Source organism: Copidosoma floridanum, unplaced genomic scaffold (assembly GCF_036245765.1).
Source record: "Copidosoma floridanum isolate Cflo_tuat_1 unplaced genomic scaffold, Cflo_Japanese_pri ptg000020l, whole genome shotgun sequence".
In the NCBI taxonomy this organism is placed as follows: Eukaryota; Metazoa; Arthropoda; class Insecta; order Hymenoptera; family Encyrtidae; genus Copidosoma; species Copidosoma floridanum.
The window spans coordinates 2,495,349-2,515,245 of record NW_028321897.1 but is presented as its reverse complement, the minus strand read 5'-3'; the positions used below and the strand labels follow the sequence as shown (position 1 = coordinate 2,515,245).

At 35.1% G+C, this 19,897-nt stretch overlaps 1 protein-coding gene and 1 long non-coding RNA gene across 2 annotated transcripts; both read left to right on the top strand.

Annotated features, from left to right (window-relative positions):
* Positions 1-13,389, top strand: LOC149374304 (uncharacterized). The gene is made up of 5 exons (XM_089594007.1): positions 1-351; positions 8,976-9,353; positions 9,443-9,785; positions 9,857-10,020; positions 13,282-13,389. Exons 1-5 carry the CDS (start codon positions 322-324, stop codon positions 13,387-13,389), a joined length of 1,023 nt encoding a protein of 340 aa, XP_089450133.1. The 5' UTR covers positions 1-321.
* Positions 13,390-17,467: 4,078 nt separating this feature from the next.
* LOC149374303 (uncharacterized) lies at positions 17,468-18,504 on the top strand. Its single transcript, XR_016293125.1, has 4 exons — positions 17,468-17,887; positions 18,001-18,048; positions 18,115-18,191; positions 18,336-18,504. It is a non-coding gene; the product is annotated as an uncharacterized LOC149374303 (long non-coding RNA).
* The last annotated feature ends 1,393 nt before the right edge of the window (positions 18,505-19,897 follow it).

Below are 19,897 nucleotides of genomic sequence, written 5' to 3'. Positions count from 1 at the left end.
AAAGTTATAGCATTCAGTTTTCATCAGCTTAAGTATAACGTTCGTTAGCAGTGTGATTCTACGTGGCAGTAAATCGTAATTGTTGAGTCGTGATCAAAGTTTAGAACTGTTTTTTTATCAACTAGTAAATTTGCCTTTTTTTTTATTAACACTCGTAAAATTTTTCAATAACATTTGCAAAACACGTTTGTGTAACTGTATTTCCGTCGCTTATTTCAAATTAGCCCTATTTCATTTTCGCGGGAAGCAACGTTTGTACCCTCGAAACTTGTTTAAAAATATTGACATTGACAAGTTATAAGGTTTTTTTGTGGTATAGAAATGAATCAACTTATAGAAACCAGCTGCGAGGTAAGTCGACTTCCATTCAAATGTTCGAGCATATTCCGGAAAAAACCGGCCGCATGATTTTTAATTTGAGAAGTAAAAGAAAGAAGCATTTTCTATCAGTTTTGAGGTAAAGAAATATTTACATATTGCAAAATAGATTAATTTTCGAACGCAACTTTATGTAGCTGTAGCTACTAGCTAATACCATGATGTAAAAATACGCGGTGCGGCGTACCGACGTCTCATTTTCGTGCCGTTTTGCGCCTTCCATTGCGACGCCATATTTGAGGGAGACGTGGCTATATACTACAGCGGCGAAGAGCCTGTACAATGAAACGAAGCCGCTTAAGTTGAAACTAAAACTTATCCCATGCATCTCACCTCGAATTGAGATATATATATTTATATATTTGTACATATATACGTAAACTGATCATCGTTTACCTGTTTGTTCAGTTTTTTATGTGCAAATATTGCCGAATTGGGTGTTTGGTCACTAAAACAACTGGAATGAAAGTATTGAAGCAAAAAATATACATTGTTTCACGAGTTTCTTGATGCTAATATATGTTTTATATTTTAAAAACTTTTGAAATCCGCAGACAGACATGGCGGCGCGGTGGAAGCCATGATGTAAGAAATATAATGTGTGGCGTTGCACATCCATTTTGATTCGCACCGCCATGTCTGTCTGCGAATTTCAATAGCTTTTAAAATATAAAGCGTATTAACATCAAGAAACTCCTGAAACAATATATATTTTTTATTTCAATATTTTCAATCCAGTTGTTTCAGTGACCAAACACCCAATTTGGCAATATTTGCACAGAAAAAACTAAATAAACAGGTAAACGATGATCAGTTTACGTATATATACACAAATATATAAATATATATATCTCAATTCGAGGTGAGATGCGTGCATGGGATAAGTTTTAGTTTCAACTTTAGCGGCTTCGTTTCATTGTACAGGCTCTTCGCCGCTGTAGTAGTCACATCTCCCTCCAATATGGCGTCGTGTTGAAAGGCGCAGAACGGCACGAAAATGAGACTTTGGAACGCCACACCTTATATTCTTACATCATGGTGGAAGCATTGATCAATCAAAATGGATGCGCAACGCCGCGCGGGCCGCACCTTGTATTTTTACATCGTGGCTAATACCATGTGTTTTTATATATATATATACATGTGCTTACACTGACATCGAATAGAAAGATGTTAAAGGAAATGGATGATTGTGTTCGCAATTTTGGATCCATAATGGGTCCATTTGGTATAAAGTACTGGATGATGACATCACATGAATACGTGAAACGCATATACCCGTTACATCTATATATGTGTTTATAGTAACATCGAATAGAAAGATGTTAAAGGAAATGGATGATTGTGTTCTCAGTTTTGGATACATATTGGATCCATTTGGTATAAAGCACTGCTGCACTGGACAGTGGTGGGTTTCCGACGCAACTCGGAGGTTAATTCTGACTCAGACTTGTTCAGATTGATTTAAAGTTAGATGAGAAAGGTTTATAATCAGATGTTAAACGAACGACGAATAGTTGTCTTTTATTTCGAAGTCATGATTAATCTCACTTAAGTCAGGCCTCATATTTATTTAAAAAAAAAAATGCATGATACTTCTTCTTTCGTCAATTAATTGCATTGATAAAAGTTGATTATACAAATATCATCACATATCGCTTTAATATTTCCGATTAGTTCACAATAGTTTTACTCGTTTAACCATACCGTTCTATGGATAACTTATTGCACTTACAATAAATAATTTATCCTACTAATTTTTTTAGGAACGAAAGGATTGACAGACAGTCGACAAGGAAAGAACTTAAATTTTTTCCGGACTGTCCTTAAACACTTGTATACACTAAATTATTTTCCAGTTAAAATTTACTTGTTTGTTTGTTTTATTTATATCTGAACGATAATTATATCAATAGAACTATCTTGTAGACACATACTCACCTATGAATATATCTGTACTTGGTTTGGTTCTCAACTTCGAATTCAAAATCTTGTGATAGGATTCAAGTTTATTATTGGTTCTATCTACCATATTAAATATGCTAAATACTTCCGGAGTAACTTTAACCATCCATTCATTTCGAAAGTAAACATCCCAAAATCTTTTCCGTTTGGCTAATTTCTTCTGATCATTTTAAAAACTTTTTTTTATAAGTTTTCTTATTATTTTAAATGCTTTTTCAGCTTTATCAGCTGGAAAAAGTGGTATTAACAAAATTTTCTTCATAATTTCATAGCCAATATTATTGTTCTCCTTATTATTTTGTCTCAAATATATCCTATATTTTTTTGACTTAGCTTTTCGTATTACAGCCTAAAATAAAAATATGCTAAATTTCAATAGTTTAACTTGCATATATGTAAAATTCATGAAAAATAGTGATCAGGAATTAAAAAATTTTAAAATTATATAAGACGTAATCGATTTTTTTTTACAATATTTATTACACTGGACATGATTGGTAGGTTAAAACTTATTTATAATAATATATTACTTGGCAGTTTAAACATTAAAGAGTTAAAAACTTATTAATAATTAAAAATAAATTACGAATATTAAAAAGATTTAGGAATTTAATGTATCTATGCAATTTAACACTTAAAACTGTAAAAATGATAAGTTATGAGTTTTGTCAATTTTTTATTTGCTTACAACTTCTACTACCGATCTAGTTATGAATGGTTAAAAACAGCATCAACAAGTTTCGAATGGCTTAGAGCTTTTTTCCAACCAATTATAACATTTGTTAATGCGTGAGTGCAAGAGAAATGGTATACATTCAAAACATAAATAATGTATATAAATTATTTAATTATGATTGATGATTAAATTTTTTTTTTTTTTTTTTTTTATGTGTGAGGATATCGTTGTTACACGGATGCTATTAAGCATTGTGTGATTATTTTTTAATTTCTTTTTTAACTTGGCATTTTTCAATGTTTTTTGATATTATAAATCTAATTATTTTTCACAAGGCTCATGATGTCGTTAGTCAGAATGCGTGATTTTTCCAAAAATCGAACAATATATATACTACATTTTTGCGCTTTATAAATGTATGGTCATATTTTTTAACCTACTAAGTTTCTTTCTCTATGTTAGCAAGCCTGTAATGGGGCACTTTCCAAAGATATTTGCCGAGAAAGACGTAAAAATTGGCTTCATGGTTATAAATGACAGACGGTATCAGAATACCAACGCTGATGTACGTAAATGGGTCATTCTTTTAAAAACCGAGCACTTTTTGACCAACACATCTCAGAATTGGCTGAATTTTTTTTTCCAGACTCTACTTTTAGCAAAAAACATAAAAGTTCGAGGTTTTTTTTTTTTACGTATTTTAGATAATATAAGCGGTCGAAAATTCGATGAAAGCGAGTTTTTAACTTGAAGACTAATTTTCAAAAATTCATAATTCCGGTTCTATTGGAGCTGAAGATTTAATTTTTTTTTATTATAAATTACTATGTTAACTTAATATTCAACATTATGAAAAAAAGAGTATTAATAATATTTATTTATAATGTGAAACTAGACAACTTTAAACCCATTCGGTAATTTTTTCAACAGATTCTTATGTTGAATAATTGAACAATAATGCATTTTCGGTAGTAAAGAGAGAAGAGCCATTTTTGGGTGAGGTAACAGAAATTTTAAAATAAAATATGATTGGAAGATTGCTCTGCCCTGTGAGAGCAATAAATCTTTTCTAACAGAATTTTTTTTTCAACGTAAATCTTTCAATACAAATATATACATACGATTTGCGAACGCGTCCATAGATAATTATATAGATTTAAGGTGGCTCATCATGCTTGTCCTATCCATTTGTGTGACATTATAGACTATCACACTTGAAAATATTGAGTAGCAGGCTCAATATATATACCTACATAGATACGAATCCGCTTGTTTACGTACTGAGGTTAGCCCCGAGTTTCGGACTTTCTTAGAAAAAAGATTAATCAAACAACCTGCTCCTAGTTTTTTTGTAACATATGGCTCGACTTTTAGCCAAAAAAAGCTAAAAATTTGGGTGAAATAATAAGAATGCCTTATAAGACTAACTCTAGAATTTAAAATTTGAATGCATTTTTTCGACTTTGGTCGGCAACATGCTTTGAAATTCAAATAGTAGATCCGTTGAGTAATACTTTACCATAAATTTTAATTTAGGTGCAATAGCTGCTCAACTTTCATAAAGGTAATAATTCACCTCAAGAATTAACATAATAAAATATGGTGATAAAAAATAGTTTCTTTACCGAATTATATTTCTTGCTCATAATGGTTAAAATTTGGTGCACTCCATTAATATTTGGACTCGTCTTAAATGTAGCGTCTACAAATATACTATTTTCTTCATTAAACTTATTCAAAAAATCCTTGTCATAGAGAATAACGTGGTATCCATGAGATGAAGAGTTTAACAACTCTGCAGAGAGGGAAGTTTTATTGCCTTTTTTATCAATAAACTTTAAGAGCGATGGATTTTCCTGCATCTGCTTGCCGAATTATTTAATTGAATCGTAGCGCTTGCAAATAGATGTATGTTTCACTTTATGTTGGGCTCGCTGCATAGTTATATGAACATTTTCATAAGCAAAGTATTTGTCTAATCCATCGAGCCTATGAAGTATTAGATTTATAAATAATTAAACAAATAAATCAATATGTGTCTGTGTGTCTGTCTATGCAAATGTATATGGGTCATTAAACAAAAATTGATAAATACGAATTGATAGATGCGATACTTTCACGCCCTAGTTGAGATTTTTTAACTTAAACATTAAGAATTTTAAATTATTTTTTTCAAGTTGTTTGTCATAACAACGGATAAACATGTGTGTACACTAATGTACATGGGACTTTTTGCGTAAAATATCATATGCTATATAGTTTTAATGTTCAATAAACTAAATATTATTTAAATTAAATACTTTAGATAATGACAGTTTTTTTCAAACATCATATGATATGATACAGTATTGCAAATACCATGATATCTCATTTGCTGCTCTTATTTTAATACCATGATTTACAAAATAAATGCATACCTCCATTTTCTTTATAATTCTTATACCAAATGATCTAGCTAAGGAACTAAAAAGAAAAAATTGAAAAAGCTTTCATTTTGTTTTGTAAACATCTAAAAAGTTCAGCATTAAAATTTATGACTTCTCGAGTATAGTTAGCTTGATACATTTATCGACTGATAACGGTATTTTGTACTTGGAAATATTGGCGGAAATTCTGTCTGTGAAAATTTTGTCCATGACCCAATACTTATTCTATAAAGTATATATACTCACCCCGATAGCATTGTGATAGCACGACCGCGACTGTGGAGCACGGCCTGGAGCACACGTGAAAGCACCGTGATGTCCACCTGTCGTAATTTCTGAGCGCACACTGCAAGCATGGTGTGGAAAGTGCATGTCATGCTATCAGACTGCATGGATTGTGTGTATACCAGGGCTGTTGCATACGCTCATGCAAGGTGGTATGCATGCAGTGCCCATTACCCCTAACCTCTTCTATATACTTTTATCATTATTTTAATTTATAATAATAAGAATGTTATTACAAACAATTTATTTATTTTTATTTTAATTATTTTAAATTTATTTTAAGTGCCCCTCGATAATGGATACTTGGATAAGGTTTGTGTTTGGAGATAAAAAGTCGACGTTATTCTCTATGGGTAGTAAGACGTCATTGGCAGTGATACCGCAGAAGTTTGCCATTTGTAGAGGAGTTTTTGTGAGCTAAAGTCGAGCTGTGATGCTGTGTATTAGGAGTGAGGTTTTAGGTGGGAAATGTTGTGGACGTGAATTTTGATTGTCCATTTGGGCAAATAAGGGCGTCTTTATGCTGTTGTTTTAATTGGGTTAGCTTTCGAGAAGTTGTAAAAGGAGGCCTGGTGGGTGAGCTGCTTTTCTTTGGGCGTGTTAATATCTTTTTAGGAGTATTCGAAGCGTTGGAGCACTTTTGCTGTGAAGTTCATCAGTTTCTTTGATAAGATCTTGCATATTGTCTCCCCCTCCTCTAGTCCAGGGAAATCGGAGAATCTTGATCTCTTGTTTCTGCTATTTAGGTCATTGTAATCATGTCAGGCTTCTTCGACTGTAACAGATTTTTTAACTACGTATGTTAATAGTATGCCTTGCTTGTAATTCTGTTAGTGTTTTTTCTTCTCTTAGTTTTTTCGGTAGGATCGTGATAGTTTTACCTTCGAAAAGTAACACTGGTGCAAAACCGGTAACTGTATGTTCTGTTTAATTGCATTTCTTTACGCATTCATGTGCTATGGTTGTCCATGGCTGCTTTCCTTGTTTTTCATTTATCTTACACCTTATTTTATTTTTTTTTTACCCAGTTTACCTTGATAGTTCTTAGGCCAAGTCGCCGGGGCTACCCGCTCACCACCTATGTGTAGGGATGTATTGCCGCACCCATTTTCCAACCCTTTTACTGATGTTACACCTAATCCATGGGCACAGTGTGAGTATCTTCGGTGAGACACCTTGCCAGTTAATCTGACACTCTTTGCACTAACGTTGCATCGGGTCTACTCGCCACTGTGTAGCCTTTCCCCGGGGAGGACTCCATATTTCAGGACGTTCACTCCTCACCGGTGAAGCCGGCGACCTCTGCCGAAGCATCGGATCCAGGTTATTTAGCAACCCCGGAGAAGTCTCATGTTTCAGGGACCACTCCTCGTCGGTTAGGCTGGCGATCCCTGCCTGGTGCATCGGATCCGCTAATCCCTACCTCCTATCACTGTTTTGCATTCACTTAGGCCCGAAAACCTGTGGGGCAAGGAAAAAACTCTGGAATTGCTCTGAAGGAAAATTCCATAGAAAATCCCGCCCCAAAAAACAGCCGGGGTTACATAGGAACTTTTCCGAGCTGGGGGTCGTGCAGCTAGTTATCCCGGCTATCCGAAAACGCTGTTCTCTAATGGACAAGTGACTTACGTTGAACTCTATCCCGATCTAATAAATGCTAACGTCTCTGGTGACATACCAGGAGACGTGTTTAGCTAGAGCACAATCTGCTTCTAGCATTTGGGGTTTCATGGCCACTCTTCCAACCGCCCTGGGGTTACCAGAGAAGATTTTGCTACAACAGCAAGCCAGGGAAACTCTAGAGGGAATCTAACATGGAGAAACATTTGCAGTCTCTTGTTTTTATTATTAGATCTTGAATCAATGGGAATGCTTGCGATTGAGGTATAACTATTTTATTTAGTTCTCGAAAGTCCATACATAATCTAGATTTTTTTCCATCGTCTGTTTAAATGCTAAAGTTACTGAGGCAGCAAAAGGATTAAGATTCTCCTATTAACTAGTATTTTAATAACATTGAGATTTGTTTTTTTATTTCCTTTTTATCTTCAATCGTGCACCTATATAAGGACTTTTACTGCAATATTTATCTACAGTAATAACTTTATGCGAGCTTCGTGTTCTTTAACTGAGCCAACATCATATTTATCTTTTGCAAAAATTGATTTATATTTATCTTGTGAATTCATAAATTTTAGTTTTTTGATGGAAGTTTAGAGCATGTAGTAAGATTTCAAACTTATTTGTGTCTATGTTTTTATTAAAATTTATTTTTTTAGTATAAATACATTCAGAATTTTTTTCTTTTTCCTTCTTTCATAATATTTGTAAATTTTCATTTTGGATTAATTTAAATTCTTTCATCATATTTAATCCGATTAAGAAATCAAACTTGATTTTCTCACTTTCTACTACGAACATATCAAATTGACTTTTCTATATAATAAATTTTTACTCTTATATTTATCATTCCATTCGCTTTCGTTGCACCATTAATCGCCATCAAATTAGCTTTTTCTGTTTTAAGTTTATCATTTTCGTTTTTTAATTTTATCAATTTATAATTTATTAAGGATACATTTGATTCTTAATCATAAATCCCGATTACTTCTACTGAATTGTTTATAAGTAATTTGATGTTAATCAATGGTGGAACTACAAGTTTTTTTGAACTGCGCATCATTTAATTCGACTTCTAACTGAGAGTTGTTTATTAAATTAATTTTATTCTTTTCCTCTTTTTCATCGTCAGCTGAAATTTCTTTTGATTTAAACCAACAATTTGATTCGAGAGTGAAATCGAGTGCCTTTATTTAATTTTTCGCATATTTTATATGTACTGTAAAATTTCTTTTTTTCTGAAGTTTTCTTTCTAACTAAATATTAATTTTTATGGATTTCTCTGTAAAGGTCCTCGACTTCTTTTAAACTTTCTCTATTGTTTTGTTGTTACCATACGCATCAAACCAAAACCCCATAAGCAATTCCAAGTGGAATTCCAAATGTATTATAAGTGTATTTATAGGTGGAGTTACAAATACACAACGTTGCATCCGAAAATTGATTAACTAATTTATTTATTTTGCAATTATGTAAATATTTCCTCACTTCAAGCCTTATAGGGAATGCTGATACAACACAACTTCTCTCTTTTACTTGAAACCTTTATAAAGTTAAAAATCGTACGGCCAGATAGTAAACCTGAGCCCGAGTAGGTCCTTAATATCATTCAACCTTTCTCGTAGATTCGCAAAACTATAAGCCTTAAGCTACCTTTATGGGAGTCGTCGGATTTTCAAGTTCCGGATGAGACTGTACAAAACAACTCCTGGAATGAGCCACGCTCCGAACAAAGATCAGGTGGCTTTTTAAACAGCGACTGCAGCTATGCCTGGATAAGCTGCGACAAAAGTTTATTTGTAGTGAATGTCACGTCTGGTGAGTACGTAACATCATGGACCTTCACATATAAGATAACCACTGTGTCAGCCTTTCCTGCTCGTCCAGGAAGTTTGCCCTTACTTCTGGTGGGGCTTGATAGCAATGCTATTAGAATTCAAGATTCCGTTGGGCAATTGTGTGTTTTTGATTGTTGCATTTCCAAAATTTTATGTACTATTCTAGTGAGTATAATTTGTTTTTAGTGCCATGTACTAGTTTTATCTCATAGTAGATGGTTTTAGCTTTAATGAGATACTAATTATTTTTAAAGGTACCAGCTGGTGTTGAACAGGCGTGTGTGATGTACGGTGGGGCCGACTGGGAAAATTTTAATGAAGAAAATCGAGACTTAGTTTTACCAGAAAATAGTGGATTAATCTTTGTATCACTCAGAAACTTCCAGCACTTGATAGTTGATCTTAATAGAGATTCATGGTCTAAGTCATCTTACGGTGATAAGCCTATCGTAGCCTGTTTAGAATTTGTTAATTCTTCACCTGCAGTACAACCTCCAAAAAGTAATGAAGTAGAACCTTCAGAAAGTAATGAGCTAGAACCTTCAACAAGTAATGAAGTAGAATTATTCTTTTCAGCATACAATTTGATAAATAAAGGTAAATTTGTAACTATTTTTCTCGCACATAACTGTATTGGTGATTGACAAAATGAAATGTTGTGATTTTAGAAACTGAACATTATATGAAGTTCAATAGAAAAGAATTTGAGGCTACTGCACTGTCCAACGAAAAACTATGCACTGTCTTGCAGTGCTCTTCCAAAATTGGCTGTTTGATCAGTTGTTGCTTAGGTCGTATTATGATCTGGGAGTTTAATGGATTTCTCACATGGGTGAAAAAAATTGTTTTTTCTCATATCTCACTATTTTATTACCAGAGCAACAAAGTCCTGGACCTTAAACCCAACATTTTTATTGCCACAAAAACAGAAATACATTTCCTACTTATTTAAAAATCTGAAGTAGGATCTTTAAAGATTTCAGAGATTGCTGTAAGGGTACAATGGAAAGCTGATCTCTCACGTAATGGACTCTTAAGTTGTCGATTTTGACGCTGCTGTTTCAATCTCGATAAATTTTCTGCGTCAGTTTCTTGACGCCTCAAATTGTATTCATTAGATACATTTGAAGTTTTCTTTCCAATATACCCTTTTGCAACTATTGGCATGCTTACGACTTTTATGACCCCTAAAGGCTATTTTCAGTCAACTTTGTTAATTTTAATACATTTGTTGGCAAGGTAGTTCGACGTCCGATGGCCCTAAAAAAGACCGGTGAGCTTCTTAAGTTAACTCTTTCTTGACTGCAGTTAACAGAAATTGTGACCTGGATACCTCAGGGTGATCTTCTCTGGCTTACTGTTGAAGATCCAGACTGATTGGGAGAAAAATTACAAAGTCCGAAGCTTTGGGGCTAGTTGTAGTGCTCTTTCCCAACGTCTCCCGGTATAACGTCGAAGACGTTGGTGTCTAAAGCACCTTTTTTATTTTCAGATTCAGTTGTTTTGGTGATCTTAGATGGGGAGATTGGTTAGTGATACTTGTCCAGTGGAGGCTGTCCCGTTGGCTCAAGTTTTTTTTCCTTTATAGCTGTTATAGGTTTGCCCAGCGCAGACCTTGGAGAGGATCAGTGATTCCTGGTTGAATGCTTAGAGTCGAGAGGGTAATATAGAGTCGTCGGTCACCGGGTTTTCCAGCCTTGCGAAGAACAACTCCGCAGGTGACGTCTGCTGGTGAATGGCTGACTTAGTTTAATAGTGCCCGTCTTTAGTTAATATAGTCTTTTAGTTGACGAATCGCTTCTGGAAATGGTAATAAAAATGTATTTGTTGGCAAGGTAGTTTACACTAAGGTGGCCCCTAAAAAGAACCGATTAAATTGATGGTTAAGTAGGGAACGTAAATACTTATAATGGCCCTAAAAAGCGCCAGTTGTGAAACTTCCAGGCTATTCTTTATTATTATTCCTGATGATGAAGAGCTGGCTACGGGTTGCTTGATTCTTACCCTGGGAGTCTCGATGTACGGAGACTGTGATGGAGGGACGTACGCCGCTGACCAAAGAATATCTCGTCTCAGGTCGTTCCCCGGATAACCAACTGCTCAATTGCTCATCTTTAGACGGGAACATGTGGGTAAGCGCGTTGGGGACGCGACGACCAAGAAGAAAGCCGTTGTGGTTCCCGTGACCCTCAGAGCTGTTTTTCCTTGCTTACATATGTAGCCACAAATTCTCTAACTACAACAGGTGGGATGGTGGGACTGCCACACAACTCTGAAGAGTTGGTGCTGATTGTGCTCTGGCTAAATATGTCTCCTGGTATTCTGGCAGAGACGGCATCGGTTGGAAGTAATTTATTATTCTTTGATCACACTCGTCGAGATTCAGGGTGAAGGAACACTTAGGTCCCTTCCCCCTTGGAGAAGAGTGTCGTCCGTAACCGGGATACCCAGCTGCAGGACTATCACCAGCATTGTCTGAACAGCTTGATGAGCTGCCGAATCTCGACTGTACAGCCCATCGATACGCTCCGGCCTATTATAACCACACTTATTTAATTATGTTGCAGGTAGCTTCGATCTTCTGTCGACGCCACCTAGCGGATTTTACTGAACTAAAGTGAAATGCTGGCGTATTTTTGCAAAACTTTGAGCTCATTTATTGCTATTGTTATTAAATTTTTTAAGATAAAAACTATACTAAAACCATCTAGGAAGTATCATGAATCAGTGTGCAAAATTTCAGCAAAATCGGTTCAGTAGTTTTCGCGGTTAGCGATTACAACGGTTTTAGCGACTTTGCTTTATATATTAGTAAGATAAAGGTTATAACTCCGTTAGCCGTATATATATATATGTAGTGTATAACTACTGCTGCTTCTCGGTGCTGAATATATAACTATATATATCTGCGCACTTTGTTCTGCGCACATATGGCAGGACTGATATGAGGCTTTTTCTAGCTCAAAATCGGGTCAGATGGAACGAACTTTCGGCGGAGGTGTAAGGAAAAACCTGTATCAAATGTATACCTCCACGTGCAAAAAATGAACCTTGTATGGGTATACACAAGTATAGTTTGAAACCAGTTGACCTTCGCCATAGAATGATAATACGTCAGAGGCCCATATATTTATACAAATAATATTACTTCGTCGTTGAAATATCTCAAAAACGAATCGGCTTGCGGGTTTTTTTATTTTATTTTCGATCTTTAAATATTATCTTCGCTCTTCTACGCGTATAGGGATACACTTTACTCGTAAGATTGTTTTTATTTTATCAGTTAATGCTATAGTATACATCAAAGAAAATTTTTTAACGACTGTTCCAATGAACAGATGTAAAAAATAAAATAAAATAAAATTCAGAGTTGCCGGAAAAACACAAGGTATAATGATAAAATCGATTTAAAGCTTCTCCCACTAGTATTTCTGAATTGCTACGTGTAAGAAAAACCTCCAGTCTTTGTTCGCATACGCGGCGAATAATCGTTTCCTGTAACTTTGAGACTTACTCTGCCAAGTACGCGATTGAATAAGGGGTATCATAAAAATTCTTCGCTCCACTTGCTTATATATACAGTGCACACCTATTATTGCGTAATAATTAAAATGATGGACAATTACCTCGAGCACCCGATTGGTTGGGTCTTTTGCGCATCAACAGAACATCAAAAATAATAACCGCGAAAAATAAGTAATTATTTAACCGATCTATATCAATTATCGTTTGAGCGAAGATTTCAATCGCACGAGTTTCAATAGCTGAATTTTCGTGAAAAAAAATTAATTTCCTTATTTACTCAATAGTTGAATGTATAGTGTTGGGGAAAATAAAAACAACAACAAGGGCACTTACCTCCACTGAGTACCTTCGAGCCGTAAAATACGTTGCTTGCCCATGGGCAGCATCGCCACCGCCGAAGTGGCACACAGCGCGACCAGCAGAACTGTAGTCTGCATTAGCTTCATTTTGCTAGCTGTAGACCTTTTCAAAAAGCGGAGAAAAGAAAGTTGTATCGTTTATCGGTTTAAAATATCGGTTTAAAATATCGGTTTTGAAAATTGAGAGATCAATAATTTATATTTTGAAGGCTCGCAATGGAAAAAGCGAATTATCGTTTTCCGCGAGGCAAACAAGATTGATCAAGTATGTACCCAGGAAAAAAAGGTTCGGAAGCTCACTTGAAGCCGACGACTGATTTGAATGAAAAATCGGCAAGGTAAGTGTATACACAGATGTAACGATCGAAGAGCGGAGAGTACGTATAAAAGAGTACTTATACGCGACGGTTAAACGATCCGCGCTTGGCTGGACCGCGAGGCGAACTGACTCTGAAATCGTCAAAAGCAAGTCACTACATAATCCCATGGCTACAACGTTTAAGTTAAAAGCGATGTGTGTATATATATATATATATATATATATATGCACATGTGAGTACACCGATGGAATCCATGGCCAGTAAGCGCCCCGGGTTTTGCGGGGATTGGCGCTTGTGTTATTTTATTTATTTAATTAATAAACAAAGCGGCCAGTAAGCGCCCCGGGTTGTGTGGTGATTGGCGCTTGTGTTATTTTATTTATTCAATTAATAAACAAAGCGGCCAGTAAGCGCCCCGGGTTGTGTGGGGATTGGCGCTTGTGTTATTTTATTTATTCAATTAATAAACAAAGCGGCCAGTAAGCGCCCCGGGTTGTGTGGTGATTAGCGCTTGTGTTATTTTATTTATTCAATTAAAAAACAAAGCGGCCAGTAAGTGCTCCGAGTTGTGTGGGGATTAGCGCTTGTGTTATTTTATTTATCATTTTAATTATCAAAGCGGCCAGTAAGTGCTCCGAGTTGTGTGGGGATTAGCGCTTGTGTTATTTTATTTATCATTTTAATTATCAAAGCGGCCAGTAAGTGCTCCGGGTTGTGTGGGGATTGGCGCTTGTGTTATTTTATTTATTCAATTAATAAACAAAGCGGCCAGTAAGCGCCCCGGGTTGTGTGGTGATTGGCGCTTGTGTTATTTTATTTATTCAATTAATAAACAAAGCGGCCAGTAAGCGCCCCGGGTTGTGTGGGGATTGGCGCTTGTGTTATTTTATTTATTCAATTAAATACAAAGCGGCCAGTAAGTGCTCCGAGTTGTGTGGGGATTAGCGCTTGTGTTATTTTATTTATCATTTTAATTATCAAAGCGGCCAGTAAGTGCTCCGGGTTGTGTGGGGATTGGCGCTTGTGTTATTTTATTTATTCAATTAATAAACAAAGCGGCTAGTAAGCGCCCCGGGTTGTGCGGGGATTGGCGCTTGCGTTATTGTTTAATGTATTTTATTAATTAATAAAGCTTGTGATACTGCTTTTAGGCGCGTTGGGTTATTGGGTTAAATAGCTTAGGATTAATTTATCAAGTTATGGTGTAGGAAATGTTGTCGAGTTATCTGGGGTTTTGCGTCTTGCTCCATATAGCCAATTTAAATTTCCCGCAAGTTTGCCAGTCACATTTGAGAGCACTGATACCGATATTTGTGTTCATAGTTTTGACTATATAGCATATATGTTGTTTTTATGTGAGAGACTTAAAGGTTAGACTCGTGTTTGCGTACTCAGCGATTTCTTTTTGTTGAAAATAATGGAGCAAAGAGTTTGTATTAATTTTTGTGTAAAAAATGGTATTAGGTGCTCAAAAACTCTTGAAATGTTGACAGTGGCCTACGGTGAGTCAACTATGAGCATAAAAAATGTTTATAAGTGGTATAAGTTATTCTAAGAGGGCCGAGAAAATGTTAATGATGAACCTCGCTCTGGGTAACCCAGCACATAGCACATCAAATACCGACAAAAATGTTCAGAAAGTGAAAGAAATGGTGCTAAAAGATCGTCAAATCACGATTAGAGAAATAGCTGATGATCTTGACATATCGTTTGGCTCATGCCAATCAATTTTGACGGATGTTTTGGGTATGAGACGTGTATCCGCAAACACCATGATAATGCACCTGCGCACAAGTCGTTATTAGTTAGTAGTTTTTTGGCCAAAAACAGTACTTCCATCATACCTCAGCCACCATATTCACCAGACTTGGCCCCCAGCGACTTTTTCCTCTTCCCAAATTGAAAAAGCTCATGAAAGGACGAAGATTTGCCACGAGGAGATTAAGGCTACATCGCTGGAGGAGCTCAAAGCAATACCCAAAATAGCATTTCAGAAGTGTTTTGACGACTGGAAAAAGCGTTGGCACAAGTGCATTGTATCTGAGGAGGATTATTTTGAAGGGGATAACATAGTTTTAGATGAATAAATAAACATTTTTTTATAAAAATGAAAAGTCACCTTACTTATTGATCACACCTCGTAAATATACATTAAACAAAATATGAGTAAGAAAATTTATCGACTAAAAGGAAAAATTTTGAGAAAAAAATTTAAGCTTATTATAGCATAATTACTATGACTGTGAGGAAAACAACGTTAGACCAGTTTTCAAGTGAATTCTGATAAATGCGATAATCAAGACAGTATTTCTGAGTTTGTAGCTAGCAATGTAACAATATAAAAAACTAAAATTTGTCAAAATTCAATCATCATTTTCTTGTATGTTCTAAGAAAATTAAACATTACATGTCACTAAAACGAGTTCAAAAGCCGCAATAATCCGTGTATATGATTTTTTCATATCATTTTCCATATATCATTTGCTAAAATTATTTATCGTGTTGTTTTGATCCAAAAGCGTTAAATATACATAAACTTACCAACTTGCCATAACCTCTACTGTTAGTACTGTTTACTGTAGTACTGTACAGTAGAAATGTTCTCATACATACATACATATACCCTGGCTAGGCCCTGATCATAGCCTCCGGTCAACCTTATTACACCATAGACATTTAAGAAAAATAGACTGCTCGTTCTTATGTACGGTGTTGAAGCACAAGTAGAAGGAGACACAATATCGAAAGTGGATATCTGTCTCTCTCGCACATTGCCAAAGGTGCGTAGTGCGAATGTGCGAGAGAGATAGATACCCGATCGTAATTTAATTTTTCCTTATCTGCACGGCCGATAAACTACATAATACTGCATAGCACGCAGGGTAAACCAGGCACATGCTCTTATGATAATTGTATTAAATGTAATGATATACCTACACAAAAAATTCAAAGGCTTAGGTAAACTTCCTTTATTGCTATTAAGGCACACTAGAGAGGTCCACATCTACGCCCCGTGACAATGCCATTCTAGAACCACCTGTGGTTAATTCGGCAGTCTAGGGTTGACCCCATCAGTATCAGTACCCCACTAAGGTTTCTGATCGGGTACCCACGTTCGATGTTGTGTCTTCGGAGCTATTTACATAGACATTTTTTTGCTTATTTCATTGTGAACGTTCATATTGAAAAGGGGATCCCACTGTTCCGCTAAACTCAAAGTGAGTGAACAGACTGAACAGACCTATACTGTGTTCTCTGTCAGGATCCATACCATGTAACTATTTTTCTATATACTGGCCTATGTTATAACATAGGCCCGTGAAGCAAAAAAAAGTTATATGGTACGGCCCCTGTCAACATAGTTGCAACCATGTGAGGCTCTTTTACAGTCAAGCTTGAATCAGATGGCGCCAGGGCACGTCGCGGCTGTCATGGCCGTCGCACTTACACACCGTCAAATTTACAGTTGTGTATTGTGTCCGTGAGCCTATCTGTGTGATGAGCAAAGCAGAAGACATAACCTTTGTAAATGATTGCTGTTGTTTGCAGACAATTTTTGTTTGCATTTACGTTTAAAGATAGTAGGAAAAATGAAGTGCAGTGTAATATCCTGCGATAAGAAAGTGAAATTTAAATTTCCTTCTGATAGTGTGATAAAAAAAAGTGGCTCGAAGCAATTGGGAGACCAACATTTTTGCCGCTCCCAAGTCATGGCTTATGCCTCGACCACTTTGCCTCCACGAGTTCTGCTTTTCTTTTACTAACTCTTGCTCCTTTCCCTTTTAAAAGCTTTTTCAATTCTGAAACTTGTAAGCTCCTATAATATTCTTTCTTGTCTTCCTTATTCATTTCAAAATTTCAAATATTGCGCTTTACCACTACACTTTAATTTCCTATATACATACAACACTGAAAAGTAATGTTGTGTGAGTGAGACGGCCATGACACACATGATGACAGCCGCGACGTGCCCTGGCGCCATCTGATTCTAGCTTGACTGTAAAAGAGCCTCATAGGCTTTGTTGCCTGGGGTCGTACCATGTAACTATTTTTCAGTACATCGACCTATGTTATAACATAGACCCGCGAAGCTAAAAAAAGTTATATGGTATGGCTCCAGCGCCGTACAAAAAAACGAGCAGTCTATTTTTCTTATATATATGTCTTTGGTCGCAAGTCGCAAGTCACTCTGGCTAGTCTGGCTCTGGCCGTCTACTCTGCGTCTACTGTTCAAGCACCCTTATGTGACGAAAATGTGTTAATTCGTGCAGCAAGCCGGTGAATTTAATTTTTATCCAAAACTGTCATTTTGTCAAATAAATCACGTAAAATATTTTATCAAGAATGAATCTCGTTAAATGATCAAATCAGTAAGTCTTTATGCAAGTTTTTGTTTGAACGATGCAATAGGTAGTTGAAACATACACTGAACACCTGCCAAACGTAAACGTTTTATTGGTTAGAAAGACATATTAGAAAATGGATGAGCCCAAAGGTAAATATAATTTATTTTAAAAAGTTATTTATTACAGTAGTTGTTTTGTAACCAGTCTTATTATTTTTGGATCATGGTAACTTTGTTATTATAAGACATTTCCTGTATTTTAGTGCAAACATGTTCTGCTAAGAAAGAGCGCGAAGAGTATGAAAGCTTAGGTATGTAAGTTACATATGCATTTGATTTGACTCATTTTTCATGTACTTATAAGTATTTATTTGTAGATGGTGAAGAAGATATATATCTGATAGTATTATTTTGTTTGAGGCTACCGCTGAACCATTGTTTGACCTAAAAACTGGTAAGTCTAATATGATGTTTATTTAGTTTGCTTTGTCTCATTAAAAAAAAGACTAGTTAGAATTTTTTCATACAGGCTGCAAGTAAGACTTTTTGTAGCCCTTTGGTGACATTGTTTTAAAAAATTTTTCGTTCTTTTTTGTAGAGAAAGAGTATGTCGGACTGATAAAAGAAGAAAATTTTAATGAGAACGAGATCTAGTTACTTTACCTAGTCAACAAAATGAAGAATATAGTGGGTATGTAGCAAATCAAAAAAATCTTCAAATTGTATCTGAGCAAACAAATTATTTATTTGTCACCCAAATATTCATATTGAGCACCAGAACTGTTTCATCCGGATAAGTTAATATAAAATTTTGTAAAGCATAAGATAATGAAAGTGAATAATCGTACAGTAGAATTACAAAATTTCATTTAATCCTTGATAAGATTACGATTCTTCATTGGTACGAGCAACTTGAATATTTAGTTATTGAATAATAATGAGCAGTCGTTTGGCTAATCACACTTGTAATCTACTATTCATTGAATTTGCACCTCTTTGTTTATAAGATTTAAGGCTGCAGCCTCCAAGCATCCCCCCTCAAGACAGTGCTGATCTAGAGTGTCACTTATTGATAAATTTTAGTGAAAATTAAAACTCGTAACTAATTCTCTAATTATTCAGAAATCGCAAGAATTAACTTTACCTTTAGGCATAGAATAATCTGATTCATCAAAATCACTAAATAAATTACGTAGGCAATAAACAAGTGAGAATAAGTATTAAATTAAATATAATTAAACAAATGATACATAATAATGAATACGAAAAATATTTTCAATATTTTTACTACTAAATTATTATTCACCCTAAAAAATATGTGTGATTTTGTATGCAGTAGTATACTTACCCCTTTCGCTACTTAAGTGAAATAACAATTTTTTTAAAGAGAGAAATACTTATAACACATCATTTTTGTGTTCGTCCATGCGTTTCCTTGTAAAGCTTTCGGTTAAAAATTTTATTGAAATATATAGTTTTTCAGAGCTTATGGAAAAATTTCGCTTGTTTTGTTGTGAATGTGAAAAGTATACAAAAGATGGTGATTTTACTGAGAAATGTCTTAAATGTAATGAAAAATTGGAAATTCGATATGATTTTCATACGATCTTTGTTCGTTGTGAAAATTTAGGCCGGCATCTTTTGTTTTGTGGAAAAGAACCGAACCTACAATGTAATGTTTCCTTATTTAAAACTAAACGCAACATAAACTGAACTAGACACATCTAGAATCAAGCCGCGTATAAAGCTAAGCAGATGAGTACCCAGTAAATCCTAGCCAGCAGGTATGTGTCAACGTTTCTTATTGTTTGATTTATCTGATTAAATCTAACCAAATTAATTGATTGTTTAAATAAACTTGAGTAAAATTTTGTAAAGTGTAAAATTAAAAACATATTTTAATGTTTTAGGACACATCTTTAAATATTTCACGCGATGCTGTTTCACATGCAATGAAGTTATCTACAATAACAATTTTAAGTGTAAAAGAACTTGCGGCATGTACAATGCGGACTTGCATTTTACGTGTTTGAAATGTAAACATACTTTTTCAAATTATAGTCGCATGTATTGGCATCTCAAAATAAAACGTTTATCAGTAACGGAAAAAACCAAGTGCTCAAATTGTGGAAAAAGTCTTAAAGATAATTCAATGATGAT